Source organism: Salvelinus alpinus, chromosome 26 (assembly GCF_045679555.1).
Source record: "Salvelinus alpinus chromosome 26, SLU_Salpinus.1, whole genome shotgun sequence".
Lineage (NCBI taxonomy): Eukaryota > Metazoa > Chordata > Actinopteri > Salmoniformes > Salmonidae > Salvelinus > Salvelinus alpinus.
In genome coordinates, this window is record NC_092111.1 from 45428444 (window position 1) to 45451347 (window position 22904).

The following is a 22904-nucleotide window of genomic DNA, read 5'->3' on the forward strand; positions in this document are numbered from 1 at the left end:
GCTAAGAGGAGAGGATAGAACTCCCCCACCCTGTAACATCTCAGCTAAGAGGAGAGGATAGAACTCCCCCCACCCTGTAACATCTCAGCTAAGAGGAGAGGATAGAACTCCCCCACCCTGTAACATCTCAGCTAAGAGGAGAGGATAGAACTCCCCCACCCTGTAACATCTCAGCTAAGAGGAGAGGATAGAACTCCCCCACCCTGTAACATCTCAGCTAAGAGGAGAGGATAGAACTCCCCCCACCCTGTAACATCTCAGCTAAGAGGAGAGGATAGAACTCCCCCCACCCTGTAACATCTCAGCTAAGAGGAGAGGATAGAACTCCCCCACCCTGTAACATCTCAGCTAAGAGGAGAGGATAGAACTCCCCCCACCCTGTAACATCTCAGCTAAGAGGAGAGGATAGAACTCCCCCCATCCTGTAACATCTCAGCTAAGAGGAGAGGATAGAACTCCCCCACCCTGTAACATCTCAGCTAAGAGGAGAGGATAGAACTCCCCCACCCTGTAACATCTCAGCTAAGAGGAGAGGAGAGGATAGATCTCCCCCACCCTGTAACATCTCAGCTAAGAGGAGAGGATAGAACTCCCCCACCCTGTAACATCTCAGCTAAGAGGAGAGGATAGAACTCCCCCACCCTGTAACATCTCAGCTAAGAGGAGAGGAGAGGATAGATCTCCCCCACCCTGTAACATCTCAGCTAAGAGGAGATGATAGAACTCCCCCCACCCTGTAACATCTCAGCTAAGAGGAGAGGATAGAACTCCCCCACCCTGTAACATCTCAGCTAAGAGGAGAGGATAGAACTCCCCCCACCCTGTAACATCTCAGCTAAGAGGAGAGGATAGAACTCCCCCACCCTGTAACATCTCAGCTAAGAGGAGAGGATAGAACTCCCCCCACCCTGTAACATCTCAGTTAAGAGGAGATGATAGAACTCCCCCACCCTGTAACATCTCAGCTAAGAGGAGAGGATAGAACTCCCCCCACCCTGTAACATCTCAGTTAAGAGGAGAGGATAGAACTCCCCCCACCCTGTAACATCTCAGCTAAGAGGAGAGGATAGAACTCCCCCCACCCTGTAACATCTCAGTTAAGAGGAGATGATAGAACTCCCCCCACCCTGTAACATCTCAGCTAAGAGGCGATGATAGAACTCCCCCACCCTGTAACATCTCAGCTAAGAGGAGAGGATAGAACTCCCACCACCCTGTAACATCTCAGTTAAGAGGCGAGGATAGAACTCCCCCCCACCCTGTAACATCTCAGTTAAGAGGAGAGGATAGAACTCCCCCCCACCCTGTAACATCTCAGCTAAGAGGAGAGGATAGAACTCCCCCCACCCTGTAACATCTCAGCTAAGAGGAGAGGATAGAACTCCCCCCACCCTGTAACATCTCAGCTAAGAGGAGAGGATAGAACTCCCCCACCCTGTAACATCTCAGCTAAGAGGAGAGGATAGAACTCCCCCCACCCTGTAACATCTCAGCTAAGAGGAGAGGATAGAACTCCCCCCACCCTGTAACATCTCAGCTAAGAGGAGAGGATAGAACTCCCCCACCCTGTAACATCTCAGCTAAGAGGAGAGGATAGAACTCCCCCCACCCTGTAACATCTCAGCTAAGAGGAGAGGATAGAACTCCCCCACCCTGTAACATCTCAGTTAAGATGAGAGGATAGAACTCCCCCACCCTGTAACATCTCAGCTAAGAGGAGAGGATAGAACTCCCCCACCCTGTAACATCTCAGCTAAGAGGAGAGGATAGAACTCCCCCACCCTGTAACATCTCAGTTAAGAGGAGAGGATAGAACTCCCCCCACCCTGTAACATCTCAGCTAAGAGGAGAGGATAGAACTCCCCCCACCCTGTAACATCTCTTGGCTATGTCGAAAATTAGGCTAGTACTACCCCTCCATCTCCTCTTCCTCCACTACTTCTTCCTCCTCCTCCTCCCTCATGCCTCTCCTCCTCCCCTACGTCTTCCCCCACGTTGTCCCCCACCTCATGCTTCTCCCCCTCCTCCTCCTCCCCTACATCCTCCCCCATGTTGTCCCCCTTCTCATGCTTCTCCACCTCCTCCTCCTCCCACACCAGCTCCTCTGCCTCCTCCCACACCAGCTCCTCTGCCTCCGCCCACACCAGCTCCGCTTCCTCCTCCTACATGCTATACTATTTTTGCTCTGCAACATCATATTACTCTACATGATATATCGAATGCTGTTTTTCCCCCAATGCATCTTCATTTTATTATATCAAATGAATCTCATGAAATGCAGGTCTATAACAATCTCAAGTTCATCTAAGCCTTTGAGATAGGGTTGGAGTTCAAATCTACAGGAGGGCTGATGAAGGCCAACCCTAATATACCATACCTGATTCTATTAATTAGCTGCTTGATAAACTGAATCAGGATAGTTACAACAGGTTGGAGCGGAAACGTACAGGAGGTTATCTCTCCGGGAACATGGTTGGAGTTAAAACCTACAGGAGGACATCTCCCTGGTTTACAGTATAGACTCACCACCAGCCCCAGCACCAGCGTCCGGACCCGTTCTCCGATCTCGGGCGAGATATCGTTGCCGAACTGCTGAAGAGTTGTGAGGAAGCGTTTGAGCTTGCTGAGCTGCCGGGCGCCGCACGCCAACGGGAGTAGCTGATTGGCCAGCGAGGAAGATGAGGAGGAGCCAGGCCCGTTGCTGAAACCGTTGGGTGGCGAGGGAGCTCCATTTAACGCCGTGGGGGAGTGGCTGTTGTTGCCGTTGGTTACTGTAGACACAAAGAAGATTGAGAAAAACACACTAGGGTTAAACACTACAATATAATAACACTAGGGTTAAACACTACAATATAATAACACTAGGGTTAAACACTACAATATAATAACACTAGGGTTAAACACTACAATATAATAACACTAGGGTTAAACACTACAATATAATAACACTAGGGTTAAACACTACAATATAATATAATAACACTAGGGTTAAACACTACAATATAATAACACTAGGGTTAAACACTACAATATAATAACACTAGGGTTAAACACTACAATATAATAACACTAGGGTTAAACACTACAATATAATAACACTAGGGTTAAACACTACAATATAATAACACTAGGGTTAAACACTACAATATAATAACACTAGGGTTAAACACTACAATATAATAACACTAGGGTTAAACACTACAATATAATAACACTAGGGTTAAACACTACAATATAATAACACTAGGGTTAAACACTACAATATAATAACACTAGGGATAAACACTACAATATAATAACACTAGGGATAAACACTACAATATAATAACACTAGGGTTAAACACTACAATATAATAACACTAGGGTTAAACACTACAATATAATAACACTAGGGTTAAACACTACAATATAATAACACTAGGGTTAAACACTACAATATAATAACACTAGGGTTAAACACTACAATATAATAACACTAGGGTTAAACACTACAATATAATAACACTAGGGTTAAACACTACAATATAATAACACTAGGGTTAAACACTACAATATAATAACACTAGGGTTAAACACTACAATATAATAACACTAGGGTTAAACACTACAATATAATAACACTAGGGTTAAACACTACAATATAATAACACTAGGGTTAAACACTACAATATAATAACACTAGGGTTAAACACTACAATATAATAACACTAGGGTTAAACACTACAATATAATAACACTAGGGTTAAACACTACAATATAATAACACTAGGGTTAAACACTACAATATAATAACACTAGGGATAAACACTACAATATAATAACACTAGGGTTAAACACTACAATATAATAACACTAGGGTTAAACACTACAATATAATAACACTAGGGTTAAACACTACAATATAATAACACTAGGGTTAAACACTACAATATAATAACACTAGGGTTAAACACTACAATATAATAACACTAGGGTTAAACACTACAATATAATAACACTAGGGTTAAACACTACAATATAATAACACTAGGGTTAAACACTACAATATATTAACACTAGGGTTAAACACTACAATATAATAACACTAGGGTTAAACACTACAATATAATAACACTAGGGTTAAACACTACAATATAATAACACTAGGGTTAAACACTACAATATAATAACACTAGGGTTAAACACTACAATATAATAACACTAGGGTTAAACACTACAATATAATAACACTAGGGATAAACACTACAATATAATAACACTAGGGTTAAACACTACAATATAATAACACTAGGGTTAAACACTACAATATAATAACACTAGGGTTAAACACTACAATATAATAACACTAGGGTTAAACACTACAATATAATAACACTAGGGTTAAACACTACAATATAATAACACTAGGGTTAAACACTACAATATAATAAAACTAGGGTTAAACACTACAATATAATAACACTAGGGTTAAACACTACAATATAATAACACTAGGGTTAAACACTACAATATAATAACACTAGGGTTAAACACTACAATATAATAACACTAGGGTTAAACACTACAATATAATAACACTAGGGTTAAACACTACAATATAATAACACTAGGGTTAAACACTACAATATAATAACACTAGGGTTAAACACTACAATATAATAACACTAGGGTTAAACACTACAATATAATAACACTAGGGTTAAACACTACAATATAATAACACTAGGGTTAAACACTACAATATAATAACACTAGGGTTAAACACTACAATATAATAACACTAGGGTTAAACACTACAATATAATAACACTAGGGTTAAACACTACAATATAATAACACTAGGGTTAAACACTACAATATAATATAATAACACTAGGGTTAAACACTACAATATAATAACACTAGGGTTAAACACTACAATATAATAACACTAGGGTTAAACACTAAAATATAATAACACTAGGGTTAAACACTACAATATAATAACACTAGGGTTAAACACTACAATATAATAACTCTAGGGTTAAACACTAAAATATAATAACACTAGGGTTAAACACTACAATATAATAACACTAGGGTTAAACACTACAATATAATAACACTAGGGTTAAACACTACAATATAATAACACTAGGGTTAAACACTACAATATAATAACACTAGGGTTAAACACTACAATATAATAACACTAGGGTTAAACACTACAATATAATAACACTAGGGTTAAACACTACAATATAATAACACTAGGGTTAAACACTACAATATAATAACACTAGGGTTAAACACTACAATATAATAACACTAGGGTTAAACACTACAATATAATAACACTAGGGTTAAACACTACAATATAATAACACTAGGGTTAAACACTACAATATAATAACACTAGGGTTAAACACTACAATATAATAACACTAGGGTTAAACACTACAATATAATAACACTAGGGTTAAACACTACAATATAATAACACTAGGGTTAAACACTACAATATAATAACACTAGGGTTAAACACTACAATATAATAACACTAGGGTTAAACACTACAATATAATAACACTAGGGTTAAACACTACAATATAATAACACTAGGGTTAAACACTACAATATAATAACACTAGGGTTAAACACTACAATATAATAACACTAGGGTTAAACACTACAATATAATAACACTAGGGTTAAACACTACAATATAATAACACTAGGGATAAACACTACAATATAATAACACTAGGGTTAAACACTACAATATAATAACACTAGGGTTAAACACTACAATATAATAACACTAGGGTTAAACACTACAATATAATAACACTAGGGTTAAACACTACAATATAATAACACTAGGGTTAAACACTACAATATAATAACACTAGGGTTAAACACTACAATATAATAACACTAGGGTTAAACACTACAATATAATAACACTAGGGTTAAACACTACAATATAATAACACTAGGGTTAAACACTACAATATAATAACACTAGGGTTAAACACTACAATATAATAACACTAGGGTTAAACACTACAATATAATAACACTAGGGTTAAACACTACAATATAATAACACTAGGGTTAAACACTACAATATAATAACACTAGGGTTAAACACTACAATATAATAACACTAGGGTTAAACACTACAATATAATAACACTAGGGATAAACACTACAATATAATAACACTAGGGTTAAACACTACAATATAATAACACTAGGGTTAAACACTACAATATAATAACACTAGGGTTAAACACTACAATATAATAACACTAGGGTTAAACACTACAATATAATAACACTAGGGTTAAACACTACAATATAATAACACTAGGGTTAAACACTACAATATAATAACACTAGGGTTAAACACTACAATATAATAACACTAGGGTTAAACACTACAATATAATAACACTAGGGTTAAACACTACAATATAATAACACTAGGGTTAAACACTACAATATAATAACACTAGGGTTAAACACTACAATATAATAACACTAGGGTTAAACACTACAATATAATAACACTAGGGTTAAACACTACAATATAATAACACTAGGGATAAACACTACAATATAATAACACTAGGGTTAAACACTACAATATAATAACACTAGGGTTAAACACTACAATATAATAACACTAGGGTTAAACACTACAATATAATAACACTAGGGTTAAACACTACAATATAATAACACTAGGGTTAAACACTACAATATAATAACACTAGGGTTAAACACTACAATATAATAACACTAGGGTTAAACACTACAATATAATAACACTAGGGTTAAACACTACAATATAATAACACTAGGGTTAAACACTACAATATAATAACACTAGGGTTAAACACTACAATATAATAACACTAGGGTTAAACACTACAATATAATAACACTAGGGTTAAACACTACAATATAATAACACTAGGGTTAAACACTACAATATAATAACACTAGGGTTAAACACTACAATATAATAACACTAGGGTTAAACACTACAATATAATAACACTAGGGTTAAACACTACAATATAATAACACTAGGGTTAAACACTACAATATAATAACACTAGGGTTAAACACTACAATATAATAACACTAGGGTTAAACACTACAATATAATAAAACTAGGGTTAAACACTACAATATAATAACACTAGGGTTAAACACTACAATATAATAACACTAGGGTTAAACACTACAATATAATAACACTAGGGTTAAACACTACAATATAATAACACTAGGGTTAAACACTACAATATAATAACACTAGGGTTAAACACTACAATATAATAACACTAGGGTTAAACACTACAATATAATAACACTAGGGTTAAACACTACAATATAATAACACTAGGGTTAAACACTACAATAAAATAACACTAGGGTTAAACACTACAATATAATATAATAACACTAGGGTTAAACACTACAATATAATAACACTAGGGTTAAACACTACAATATAATAACACTAGGGTTAAACACTACAATATAATAACACTAGGGTTAAACACTACAATATAATAACACTAGGGTTAAACACTACAATATAATAACACTAGGGTTAAACACTACAATATAATAACACTAGGGTTAAACAATACAATATAATAACACTAGGGTTAAACACTACAATATAATAACACTAGGGTTAAACACTACAATATAATAACACTAGGGTTAAACACTACAATATAATAACACTAGGGTTAAACACTACAATATAATAACACTAGGGTTAAACACTACAATATAATAACACTAGGGTTAAACACTACAATATAATAACACTAGGGTTAAACACTACAATATAATAACACTAGGGTTAAACACTACAATATAATAACACTAGGGTTAAACACTACAATATAATAACACTAGGGTTAAACACTACAATAAAATAACACTAGGGTTAAACACTACAATATAATAACACTAGGGTTAAACACTACAATATAATAACACTAGGGTTAAACACTACAATATAATAACACTAGGGTTAAACACTACAATATAATAACACTAGGGTTAAACACTACAATATAATAACACTAGGGTTAAACACTACAATATAATAACACTAGGGTTAAACACTACAATATAATAACACTAGGGTTAAACACAACAATATAATAACACTAGGGTTAAACACTACAATATAATAACACTAGGGTTAAACACTACAATATAATAACACTAGGGTTAAACACTACAATATAATAACACTAGGGTTAAACACAACAATATAATAACACTAGGGTTAAACACAACAATATAATAACACTAGGGTTAAACACTACAATATAATAACACTAGGGTTAAACACTACAATATAATAACACTAGGGTTAAACACTACAATATAATAACACTAGGGTTAAACACTACAATATAATAACACTAGGGTTAAACACTACAATATAATAACACTAGGGTTAAACACTACAATATAATAACACTAGGGTTAACCACTACAATATAATAACACTAGGGTTAAACACTACAATATAATAACACTAGGGTTAAACACTACAATATAATAACACTAGGATTAAACACTAAAATATAATAATACTAGGGTTAAACACTACAATATAATAACACTAGGGTTAAACACTACAATATAATATAATAACACTAGGGTTAAACACTACAATATAATAACACTAGGGTTAAACACTACAATATAATAACACTAGCGTTAAACACTAAAATATAATAACACTAGGGTTAAACACTACAATATAATAACACTCGGGTTAAACACTAAAATATAATAACACTAGGGTTAAACACTACAATATAATAACACTAGGGTTAAACACTACAATATAATAACACTAGGGTTAAACACTACAATATAATAACACTAGGGTTAAACACTACAATATAATAACACTAGGGTGAAACACTACAATATAATAACACTAGGGTTAAACACTACAATATAATAACACTAGGGTTAAACACTACAATATAATAACACTAGGGTTAAACACTACAATATAATAACACTAGGGTTAAACACTACAATATAATAACACTAGGGTTAAACACTACAATATAATAACACTAGGGTTAAACACTACAATATAATAACACTAGGGTTAAACACTACAATATAATAACACTAGGGTTAAACACTAACATATAATAACACTAGGGTTAAACACTACAATATAATAACACTAGGGTTAAACACTACAATATAATATAATAACACTAGGGTTAAACACTACAATATAATAACACTAGGGTTAAACACTACAATATAATAACACTAGGGTTAAACACTAAAATATAATAACACTAGGGTTAAACACTACAATATAATAACACTAGGGTTAAACACTAAAATATAATAACACTAGGGTTAAACACTACAATATAATAACACTAGGGTTAAACACTAAAATATAATAACACTAGGGTTAAACACTACAATATAATAACACTAGGGTTAAACACTACATTATAATAACACTAGGGTTAAACACTACAATATAATAACACTAGGGTTAAACACTACAATATAATAACACTAGGGTTAAACACTACAATATAATAACACTAGGGTTAAACACTACAATATAATAACACTAGGGTTAAACACTACAATATAATAACACTAGGGTTAAACACTACAATATAATAACACTAGGGTTAAACACTACAATATAATAACACTAGGGTTAAACACTACAATATAATAACACTAGGGTTAAACACTACAATATAATAACACTAGGGTTAAACACTACAATATAATAACACTAGGGTTAAACACTACAATATAATAACACTATGGTTAAACACTACAATATAATAACACTAGGGTTAAACACTACAATATAATAACACTAGGGTTAAACATTAAAATATAATAACACTAGGGTTAAACACTACAATATAATAACACTAGGGTTAAACACTACAATATAATAACACTAGGGTTAAACACTACAATATAATAACACTAGGGTTAAACACTACAATATAATATAATAACACTAGGGTTAAACACTACAATATAATAACACTAGGGTTAAACACTACAATATAATAACACTAGGGTTAAACACTACAATATAATAACACTAGGGTTAAACACTACAATATAATAACACTAGGGTTAAACAATACAATATAATAACACTAGGGTTAAACACTACAATATAATAACACTAGGGTTAAACACTACAATATAATAACACTAGGGTTAAACACAACAATATAATAACACTACGGTTAAACACTACAATATAATAACACTAGGGTTAAACACTACAATATAATAACACTAGGGTTAAACACTACAATATAATAACACTAGGGTTAAACACTACAATATAATAACACTAGGGTTAAACACTACAATATAATAACACTAGGGTTAAACACAACAATATAATAACACTAGGGTTAAACACTACAATATAATAACACTAGGGTTAAACACAACAATATAATAACACTAGGGTTAAACACAACAATATAATAACACTAGGGTTAAACACAACAATATAATAACACTAGGGTTAAACACTACAATATAATAACACTAGGGTTAAACACTACAATATAATAACACTAGGGTTAAACACAACAATATAATAACACTGGGGTTAAACACTACAATATAATAAAACTAGGGTTAAACACTACAATATAATATAATAACACAAGGGTTAAACACTACAATATAATATAATAACACTAGGGTTAAACACTACAATATAATAACACTAGTATTAAACACAACAGTGTGTTTACCTATACTGGGAGAAACAAGGCAATTAACCCAAAGCTAGGAAATCAAAGCAGTATGTAGTATAGTATAACTCTAACCCTTCAGTATGTAGTATAGTATAACTCTAACCCTTCAGTGTGTAGTATAGTATAACTCTAACCCTTCAGTGTGTAGTATAGTATAACTCTAACCCTTCAGTGTGTAGTATAGTATAACTCTAACCCTTCCGTGTGTAGTATAGTATAACTCTAACCCTTCAGTGTGTAGTATAGTATACCTCTAACCCTTCAGTGTGTAGTATAGTATAACTCTAACCCTTCAGTATGTAGTATAGTATAACTCTAACCCTTCAGTGTGTAGTATAGTATAACTCTAACCCTTCAGTGTGTAGTATAGTATAACTCTAACCCTTCCTTCAGTGTTTAGTATAGTATAACTCTAACCCTTCAGTGTGTAGTATAGTATAACTCTAACCCTTCCTTCAGTGTTTAGTATAGTATAACTCTAACCCTTCAATGTGTAGTATAGTATAACTCTAACCGTTCAGTACGTAGTATAGTATAACTCTAACCCTTCAGTATGTAGTATAGTATAACTCTAACCCTTCAGTATGTAGTATAGTATAACTCTAACCCTTCAGTGTGTAGTATATTATAACTCTAACCCTTCAGTGTGTAGTATAGTATAACTCTAACCCTTCAGTGTGTAGTATAGTATAACTCTAACCCTTCAGTGTGTAGTATAGTATAACTCTAAACCTTCAGTGTGTAGTATAGTATACCTCTAACCCTTCAGTGTGTAGTATAGTATAACTCTAACCTTTCAGTGTGTAGTATAGTATAACTCTAACCCTTCCTTCAGTGTTTAGTATAGTATAACTCTAACCCTTCAGTGTGTAGTATAGAATAACTCTAACCCTTCAGTGTGTAGTATAGTATAACTCTAACCCTTCAGTATGTAGTATAGTATAATTCTAACCCTTCAGTATGTAGTATAGTATAACTCTAACCCCTCAGTGTGTAGTATAGTATAACTCTAACCCTTCCTTCAGTGTGTAGTACAGTATAACTCTAACCCTTCATTGTGTAGTATAGTATAACTCTAACCCTTCAGTATGTAGTATAGTATAACTCTAACCCTTCAGTATGTAGTATAGTATAACTCTAACCCCTCAGTGTGTGGTATAGTATAACTCTAACCCTTCCTTCAGTGTGTAGTACAGTATAACTCTATCCCTTCAGTGTGTAGTATAGTATAACTCTAACCCTTCAGTATGTAGTATAGTATAACTCTAACCGTTCAGTGTTTAGTATAGTATAACTCTAACCCTTCATTGTGTAGTATAGTATAACTCTAACCCTTCAGTATGTAGTATAGTATAACTCTAACCCTTCAGTATGTAGTATAGTATAACTCTAACCCTTCAGTGTGTAGTATAGTATAACTCTAACCCTTCAGTATGTAGTATAGTATAACTCTAACCCTTCAGTGTGTAGTATAGTATAACTCTAACCCTTCAGTATGTAGTATAGTATAACTCTAACCCTTCAGTATGTAGTATAGTATAACTCTAACCCTTCAGTGTGTAGTATAGTATAACTCTAACCCTTCAGTGTGTAGTATAGTATAACTCTAACCCTTCAGTGTGTAGTATAGTATAACTCTAACCCTTCAGTGTGTAGTATAGTATAACTCTAACCCTTCAGTGTGTAGTATAGTATACCTCTAACCCTTCAGTGTGTAGTATAGTATAACTCTAACCCTTCAGTGTGTAGTATAGTATAACTCTAACCCTTCCTTCAGTGTTTAGTATAGTATAACTCTAACCCTTCAGTGTGTACTATAGTATAACTCTAACCCTTCAGTGTGTAGTATAGTATAACTCTAACCCTTCAGTGTGTAGTATAGTATAACTCTAACCCTTCAGTGTGTAGTATAGTATAACTCTAACCCTTCCTTCAGTGTTTAGTATAGTATAACTCTAACCCTTCAGTATGTAGTATAGTATAACTCTAACCCTTCAGTGTGTAGTATAGTATAACTCTAACCCTTCAGTATGTAGTATAGTATAACTCTAACCCTTCAGTATGTAGTATAGTATAACTCTAACCCCTCAGTGTGTAGTATAGTATAACTCTAACCCTTCCTTCAGTGTGTAGTACAGTATAACTCTAACCCTTCAGTGTGTAGTATAGTATAACTCTAACCGTTCAGTATGTAGTATAGTATAACTCTAACCCTTCAGTATGTAGTATAGTATAACTCTAACCCTTCAGTATGTAGTATAGTATAACTCTAACCCTTCCTTCAGTGTGTAGTACAGTATAACTCTAACCCTTCAGTGTGTAGTATAGTATAACTCTAACCCTTCAGTGTGTAGTATAGTATAACTCTAACCCTTCAGTGTGTAGTATAGTATAACTCTAACCCTTCCTTCAGTGTTTAGTATAGTATAACTCTAACCCTTCAGTGTGTAGTATAGTATAACTCTAACCCTTCAGTGTGTAGTATAGTATAACTCTAACCCTTCAGTATGTAGTATAGTATAACTCTAACCCTTCGGTGTGTAGTATAGTATAACTCTAACCCTTCAGTGTGTAGTATAGTATAACTCTAACCCTTCAGTGTGTATTATAGTATAACTCTAACCCTTCAGTATGTAGTATAGTATAACTCTAACCCTTCAGTATGTAGTATAGTATAACTCTAACCCTTCAGTATGTAGTATAGTATAACTCTAACCCTTCAGTATGTAGTATAGTATAACTCTAACCCTTCAGTGTGTAGTATAGTATAACTCTAACCCTTCAGTGTGTAGTATAGTATAACTCTAACCCTTCAGTGTGTAGTATAGTATAACTCTAACCCTTCAGTGTGTAGTATAGTATAACTCTAACCCTTCAGTGTGTAGTATAGTATACCTCTAACCCTTCAGTGTGTAGTATAGTATAACTCTAACCCTTCAGTGTGTAGTATAGTATAACTCTAACCCTTCCTTCAGTGTTTAGTATAGTATAACTCTAACCCTTCAGTGTGTAGTATAGTATAACTCTAACCCTTCAGTGTGTAGTATAGTATAACTCTAACCCTTCAGTGTGTAGTATAGTATAACTCTAACCCTTCAGTGTGTACTATAGTATAACTCTAACCCTTCAGTGTGTAGTATAGTATAACTCTAACCCCTCAGTGTGTAGTATAGTATAACTCTAACCCTTCCTTCAGTGTGTAGTATAGTATAACTCTAACCCTTCAGTGTGTAGTATAGTATAACTCTAACCCCTCAGTGTGTAGTATAGTATAACTCTAACCCTTCCTTCAGTGTGTAGTATAGTATAACTCTAACCCTTCAGTATGTAGTATAGTATAACTCTAACCCTTCCTTCAGTGTGTAGTACAGTATAACTCTAACCCTTCAGTATGTAGTATAGTATAACTCTAACCCTTCGGTGTGTAGTATAGTATAACTGTAACCCTTCAGTGTGTAGTATAGTATAACTCTAACCCTTCAGTGTGTAGTATAGTATAACTCTAACCCTTCAGTGTGTAGTATAGTATAACTCTAACCCTTCAGTGTGTAGTATAGTATAACTCTAACCCTTCAGTGTGTAGTATAGTATAACTCTAACCCTTCCTTCAGTATGTAGTATAGTATAACTCTAACCCTTCAGTGTGTAGTATAGTATAACTCTAACCCTTCCTTCAGTGTGTAGTATAGTATAACTCTAACCCTTCAGTGTGTAGTATAGTATAACTCTAACCCTTCAGTGTGTAGTATAGTATACCTCTAACCCTTCAGTGTGTAGTATAGTATAACTCTAACCCTTCAGTGTGTAGTATAGTATAACTCTAACCCTTCCTTCAGAGTGTAGTATAGTATAACTCTAACCCTTCAGTGTGTAGTATAGTATAACTCTAACCCTTCAGTGTGTAGTATAGTATAACTCTAACCCTTCAGTGTGTAGTATAGTATAACTCTAACCCTTCAGTGTGTAGTATAGTATAACTCTAACCCTTCCTTCAGTGTTTAGTATAGTATAACTCTAACCCTTCAGTGTGTAGTATAGTATAACTCTAACCCTTCAGTGTGTAGTATAGTATAACTCTAACCCTTCAGTATGTAGTATAGTATAACTCTAACCCTTCAGTATGTAGTATAGTATAACTCTAACCCCTCAGTGTGTAGTATAGTATAACTCTAACCCTTCCTTCAGTGTGTAGTACAGTATAACTCTAACCCTTCAGTGTGTAGTATAGTATAACTCTAACCCTTCAGTATGTAGTATAGTATAACTCTAACCCTTCAGTATGTAGTATAGTATAACTCTAACCCTTCAGTGTGTAGTATAGTATAACTCTAACCCTTCAGTATGTAGTATAGTATAACTCTAACCCTTCAGTATGTAGTATAGTATAACTCTAACCCTTCAGTGTGTAGTATAGTATAACTCTAACCCTTCAGTGTGTAGTATAGTATAACTCTAACCCTTCAGTGTGTAGTATAGTATAACTCTAACCCTTCAGTGTGTAGTATAGTATAACTCTAACCCTTCAGTGTGTAGTATAGTATAACTCTAACCCTTCAGTATGTAGTATAGTATAACTCTAACCCTTCAGTGTGTAGTATAGTATAACTCTAACCCTTCCTTCAGTGTTTAGTATAGTATAACTCTAACCCTTCAGTGTGTACTATAGTATAACTCTAACCCTTCAGTGTGTAGTATAGTATAACTCTAACCCTTCAGTGTGTAGTATAGTATAACTCTAACCCTTCAGTGTGTAGTATAGTATAACTCTAACCCTTCCTTCAGTGTTTAGTATAGTATAACTCTAACCCTTCCTTCAGTGTGTAGTACAGTATAACTCTAACCCTTCAGTGTGTAGTATAGTATAACTCTAACCGTTCAGTATGTAGTATAGTATAACTCTAACCCTTCAGTATGTAGTATAGTATAACTCTAACCCTTCAGTATGTAGTATAGTATAACTCTAACCCTTCCTTCAGTGTGTAGTACAGTATAACTCTAACCCTTCAGTGTGTAGTATAGTATAACTCTAACCCTTCAGTGTGTAGTATAGTATAACTCTAACCCTTCAGTGTGTAGTATAGTATAACTCTAACCCTTCCTTCAGTGTTTAGTATAGTATAACTCTAACCCTTCAGTGTGTAGTATAGTATAACTCTAACCCTTCAGTGTGTAGTATAGTATAACTCTAACCCTTCAGTATGTAGTATAGTATAACTCTAACCCTTCGGTGTGTAGTATAGTATAACTCTAACCCTTCAGTGTGTAGTATAGTATAACTCTAACCCTTCCTTCAGTGTGTAGTACAGTATAACTCTAACCCTTCAGTATGTAGTATAGTATAACTCTAACCCTTCGGTGTGTAGTATAGTATAACTGTAACCCTTCAGTGTGTAGTATAGTATAACTCTAACCCTTCAGTGTGTAGTATAGTATAACTCTAACCCTTCAGTGTGTAGTATAGTATAACTCTAACCCTTCAGTGTGTAGTATAGTATAACTCTAACCCTTCAGTGTGTAGTATAGTATAACTCTAACCCTTCCTTCAGTATGTAGTATAGTATAACTCTAACCCTTCAGTGTGTAGTATAGTATAACTCTAACCCTTCCTTCAGTGTGTAGTATAGTATAACTCTAACCCTTCAGTGTGTAGTATAGTATAACTCTAACCCTTCAGTGTGTAGTATAGTATAACTCTAACCCTTCAGTGTGTAGTATAGTATAACTCTAACCCTTCAGTGTGTAGTATAGTATAACTCTAACCCTTCCTTCAGTGTTTAGTATAGTATAACTCTAACCCTTCAGTGTGTACTATAGTATAACTCTAACCCTTCAGTGTGTAGTATAGTATAACTCTAACCCTTCAGTGTGTAGTATAGTATAACTCTAACCCTTCAGTGTGTAGTATAGTATAACTCTAACCCTTCCTTCAGTGTTTAGTATAGTATAACTCTAACCCTTCAGTGTGTAGTATAGTATAAATCTAACCCTTCAGTGTGTAGTATAGTATAACTCTAACCCTTCAGTATGTAGTATAGTATAACTCTAACCCTTCAGTATGTAGTATAGTATAACTCTAACCCCTCAGTGTGTAGTATAGTATAACTCTAACCCTTCCTTCAGTGTGTAGTACAGTATAACTCTAACCCTTCAGTGTGTAGTATAGTATAACTCTAACCCTTCAGTATGTAGTATAGTATAACTCTAACCCTTCAGTATGTAGTATAGTATAACTCTAACCCTTCAGTGTGTAGTATAGTATAACTCTAACCCTTCAGTATGTAGTATAGTATAACTCTAACCCTTTAGTATGTAGTATAGTATAACTCTAACCCTTCAGTGTGTAGTATAGTATAACTCTAACCCTTCAGTGTGTAGTATAGTATAACTCTAACCCTTCAGTGTGTAGTATAGTATAACTCTAACCCTTCAGTGTGTAGTATAGTATAACTCTAACCCTTCAGTGTGTAGTATAGTATACCTCTAACCCTTCAGTGTGTAGTATAGTATAACTCTAACCCTTCAGTGTGTAGTATAGTATAACTCTAACCCTTCCTTCAGTGTTTAGTATAGTATAACTCTAACCCTTCAGTGTGTACTATAGTATAACTCTAACCCTTCAGTGTGTAGTATAGTATAACTCTAACCCTTCAGTGTGTAGTATAGTATAACTCTAACCCTTCAGTGTGTAGTATAGTATAACTCTAACCCTTCCTTCAGTGTTTAGTATAGTATAACTCTAACACTTCAGTGTGTAGTATAGTATAACTCTAACCCTTCAGTGTGTAGTATAGTATAACTCTAACCCTTCAGTATGTAGTATAGTATAACTCTAACCCTTCAGTATGTAGTATAGTATAACTCTAACCCCTCAGTGTGTAGTATAGTATAACTCTAACCCTTCCTTCAGTGTGTAGTACAGTATAACTCTAACCCTTCAGTGTGTAGTATAGTATAACTCTAACCGTTCAGTATGTAGTATAGTATAACTCTAACCCTTCAGTATGTAGTATAGTATAACTCTAACCCTTCAGTATGTAGTATAGTATAACTCTAACCCTTCCTTCAGTGTGTAGTACAGTATAACTCTAACCCTTCAGTGTGTAGTATAGTATAACTCTAACCCTTCAGTGTGTAGTATAGTATAACTCTAACCCTTCAGTGTGTAGTATAGTATAACTCTAACCCTTCAGTGTGTAGTATAGTATAACTCTAACCCTTCCTTCAGTGTTTAGTATAGTATAACTCTAACCCTTCAGTGTGTACTATAGTATAACTCTAACCCTTCAGTGTGTAGTATAGTATAACTCTAACCCTTCAGTGTGTAGTATAGTATAACTCTAACCCTTCAGTGTGTAGTATAGTATAACTCTAACCCTTCCTTCAGTGTTTAGTATAGTATAACTCTAACCCTTCAGTGTGTAGTATAGTATAAATCTAACCCTTCAGTGTGTAGTATAGTATAACTCTAACCCTTCAGTATGTAGTATAGTATAACTCTAACCCTTCAGTATGTAGTATAGTATAACTCTAACCCCTCAGTGTGTAGTATAGTATAACTCTAACCCTTCCTTCAGTGTGTAGTACAGTATAACTCTAACCCTTCAGTGTGTAGTATAGTATAACTCTAACCCTTCAGTGTGTAGTATAGTATAACTCTAACCCTTCAGTATGTAGTATAGTATAACTCTAACCCTTCAGTGTGTAGTATAGTATAACTCTAACCCTTCAGTATGTAGTATAGTATAACTCTAACCCTTTAGTATGTAGTATAGTATAACTCTAACCCTTCAGTGTGTAGTATAGTATAACTCTAACCCTTCAGTGTGTAGTATAGTATAACTCTAACCATTCAGTGTGTAGTATAGTATAACTCTAACCCTTCAGTGTGTAGTATAGTATAACTCTAACCCTTCAGTGTGTAGTATAGTATACCTCTAACCCTTCAGTGTGTAGTATAGTATAACTCTAACCCTTCAGTGTGTAGTATAGTATAACTCTAACCCTTCCTTCAGTGTTTAGTATAGTATAACTCTAACCCTTCAGTGTGTACTATAGTATAACTCTAACCCTTCAGTGTGTAGTATAGTATAACTCTAACCCTTCAGTGTGTAGTATAGTATAACTCTAACCCTTCAGTGTGTAGTATAGTATAACTCTAACCCTTCCTTCAGTGTTTAGTATAGTATAACTCTAACACTTCAGTGTGTAGTATAGTATAACTCTAACCCTTCAGTGTGTAGTATAGTATAACTCTAACCCTTCAGTATGTAGTATAGTATAACTCTAACCCTTCAGTATGTAGTATAGTATAACTCTAACCCCTCAGTGTGTAGTATAGTATAACTCTAACCCTTCCTTCAGTGTGTAGTACAGTATAACTCTAACCCTTCAGTGTGTAGTATAGTATAACTCTAACCGTTCAGTATGTAGTATAGTATAACTCTAACCCTTCAGTATGTAGTATAGTATAACTCTAACCCTTCAGTATGTAGTATAGTATAACTCTAACCCTTCCTTCAGTGTGTAGTACAATATAACTCTAACCCTTCAGTGTGTAGTATAGTATAACTCTAACCCTTCAGTGTGTAGTATAGTATAACTCTAACCCTTCAGTGTGTAGTATAGTATAACTCTAACCCTTCCTTCAGTGTTTAGTATAGTATAACTCTAACCCTTCAGTGTGTAGTATAGTATAACTCTAACCCTTCAGTGTGTAGTATAGTATAACTCTAACCCTTCAGTATGTAGTATAGTATAACTCTAACCCTTCGGTGTGTAGTATAGTATAACTCTAACCCTTCAGTGTGTAGTATAGTATAACTCTAACCCTTCAGTGTGTAGTATAGTATAACTCTAACCCTTCAGTATGTAGTATAGTATAACTCTAACCCTTCAGTATGTAGTATAGTATAACTCTAACCCTTCAGTATGTAGTATAGTATAACTCTAACCCTTCAGTATGTAGTATAGTATAACTCTAACCCTTCAGTGTGTAGTATAGTATAACTCTAACCCTTCCTTCAGTGTGTAGTATAGTATAACTCTAACCCTTCAGTGTGTAGTATAGTATAACTCTAACCCTTCAGTGTGTAGTATAGTATAACTCTAACCCTTCAGTGTGTAGTATAGTATACCTCTAACCCTTCAGTGTGTAGTATAGTATAACTCTAACCCTTCAGTGTGTAGTATAGTATAACTCTAACCCTTCCTTCAGTGTTTAGTATAGTATAACTCTAACCCTTCAGTGTGTAGTATAGTATAACTCTAACCCTTCAGTGTGTAGTATAGTATAACTCTAACCCTTCAGTGTGTAGTATAGTATAACTCTAACCCTTCAGTGTGTACTATAGTATAACTCTAACCCTTCAGTGTGTAGTATAGTATAACTCTAACCCCTCAGTGTGTAGTATAGTATAACTCTAACCCTTCCTTCAGTGTGTAGTATAGTATAACTCTAACCCTTCAGTGTGTAGTATAGTATAACTCTAACCCCTCAGTGTGTAGTATAGTATAACTCTAACCCTTCCTTCAGTGTGTAGTATAGTATACCTCTAACCCTTCAGTATGTAGTATAGTATAACTCTAACCCTTCCTTCAGTGTGTAGTACAGTATAACTCTAACCCTTCAGTATGTAGTATAGTATAACTCTAACCCTTCGGTGTGTAGTATAGTATAACTGTAACCCTTCAGTGTGTAGTATAGTATAACTCTAACCCTTCAGTGTGTAGTATAGTATAACTCTAACCCTTCAGTGTGTAGTATAGTATAACTCTAACCCTTCAGTGTGTAGTATAGTATAACTCTAACCCTTCAGTGTGTAGTATAGTATAACTCTAACCCTTCCTTCAGTGTGTAGTATAGTATAACTCTAACCCTTCAGTGTGTAGTATAGTATAACTCTAACCCTTCAGTGTGTACTATAGTATAACTCTAACCCTTCATTGTGTAGTATAGTATAACTCTAACCCTTCAGTGTGTAGTATAGTAAAACTCTAACCCTTCAGTATGTAGTATAGTATAACTCTAACCCTTCAGTATGTAGTATAGTATAAATCTAACCCTTCAGTGTGTAGTATAGTATAACTCTAACCCTCCTACGGCCTCCTCCACGTCTCCTGATGTACTGGCATGAGTGAGAGAAGGGGGGATGAGTGTGTGTGTGTCTGACCCTGTATATAGCCTCGTTATTCGTTTTATTGTTTAACTATGTCCTTTTAATTTCACAAACGACTGTAAAAGCTTTTAACAGTAAAGTCTAAACCCATGTGACCAATAGGATTTTATTATTTGGTGTTTGAACTGTCTCATAGCGATAGCAGGATACACTATCTGTTTCCTGTGATGCCGCCACATATCTAGCTCCCCAGCTGGTGTGTGTGTGTGTCAGTACTTACATGTAGTAGGTGTGAATGAGCTGGTTCGAGGGGCTCCCTGGGTGGTTGGAGGAGGAGGAGGCATGGTGGATGGAGTTAACCTGGATTGTGCTTTCACATCCGCAGGTGAGTCGGGCATAGTGGAGCACTTCTCAGTGTGATCTGGAGACACAGAGGAGGAACATGGTCATTTAGATACATGTAGGTAACATGGTCATTTAGGTAACATGGTCATTTAGGTACATGTAGGTAACATGGTCATTTAGGTACATGTAGGTAACATGGTCATTTGGGTAACATGGTCATTTATATACATGTAGGTAACATGGTCATTTAGGTACATGTAGGTAACATGGTCATTTAGGTACATGTAGGTAACATGGTCATTTAGGTACATGTAGGTAACATGGTCATTTAGATACATGTAGGTAACATGGTCATTTAGATACATGTAGGTAACAAGGTCATTTATATACATGTAGGTAACATGGTCATTTATATACATGTAGGTAACATGGTCATTTATATACATGTAGGTAACATGGTCATTTATATACATGTAGGTAACATGGTCATGTATATACATGTAGGTAACATGGTCATTTAGGTAACATGGTCATTTAGGTAACATGGTCATTTAGATACATGTAGGTAACATGGTCATTTAGGTACATGTAGGTAACATGGTCATGTAGATACATGTAGGTAACATGGTCATTTAGGTAACATGGTCATTTAGGTAACATGGTCATTTAGGTACATGTAGGTAACATGGTCATGTAGATACATGTAGGTAACATGGTCATTTAGGTAACATGGTCATTTAGGTACATGTAGGTAACATGGTCATTTAGGTACATGTAGGTAACATGGTCATGTAGATACATGTAGGTAACATGGTCATTTAGGTACATGTAGGTAACATGGTCATGTAGATACATGTAGGTAACATGGTCATTTAGGTAACATGGTCATTTATATACATGTATGTAACATGGTCATGTAGATACATGTAGGTAACATGGTCATTTAGGTACCATGGTCATTTAGGTAACATGGTCATGTAGATACATGTAGGTAACATGGTCATTTAGGTAACATGGTCATTTAGGTACATGTAGGTAACATGGTCATTTAGGTACATGTAGGTAACATGGTCATGTAGATACATGTAGGTAACATGGTCATTTAGGTACATGTAGGTAACATGGTCATGTAGATACATGTAGGTAACATGGTCATTTAGGTAACATGGTCATTTATATACATGTATGTAACATGGTCATGTAGATACATGTAGGTAACATGGTCATTTAGGTACATGTAGGTAACATGGTCATTTAGGTACCATGGTCATTTAGGTAACATGGTCATGTAGATACATGTAGGTAACATGGTCATTTAGGTACATGTAGGTAACATGGTCATTTAGGTACATGTAGGTAACATGGTCATTTAGGTACATGTAGGTAACATGGTCATTTAGATACATGTAGGTAACATGGTCATTTAGGTACATGTAGGTAACATGGTCATTTAGATACATGTAGGTAACATGGTCATTTAGGTACATGTAGGTAACATGGTAATTTAGATACATGTAGGTAACATGGTCATTTAGGTAACATGATCATTTATATACATGTAGGTAACAAGGTCATTTAGGTACATGTAGGTAGCATGGTCATTTATATACATGTAGGTAACATG

General features: G+C 34.6%; 1 protein-coding gene across 1 annotated transcript in view; it reads right to left on the reverse strand.

The window, feature by feature from the left end:
• The window catches only part of LOC139555351 (protein CBFA2T1-like), a 249960-nt gene that overhangs the window by 87279 nt on the left and 139777 nt on the right, over positions 1-22904 (reverse strand). Inside the window, exons 2-3 of the mRNA XM_071369068.1 lie at positions 21216-21356; positions 2527-2771 (exon numbers count right to left, since the gene is read on the reverse strand). Coding sequence (XP_071225169.1) covers positions 2527-2771; positions 21216-21356 — 386 coding nt within the window. The remainder of the gene's footprint in view (positions 1-2526; positions 2772-21215; positions 21357-22904) is intronic.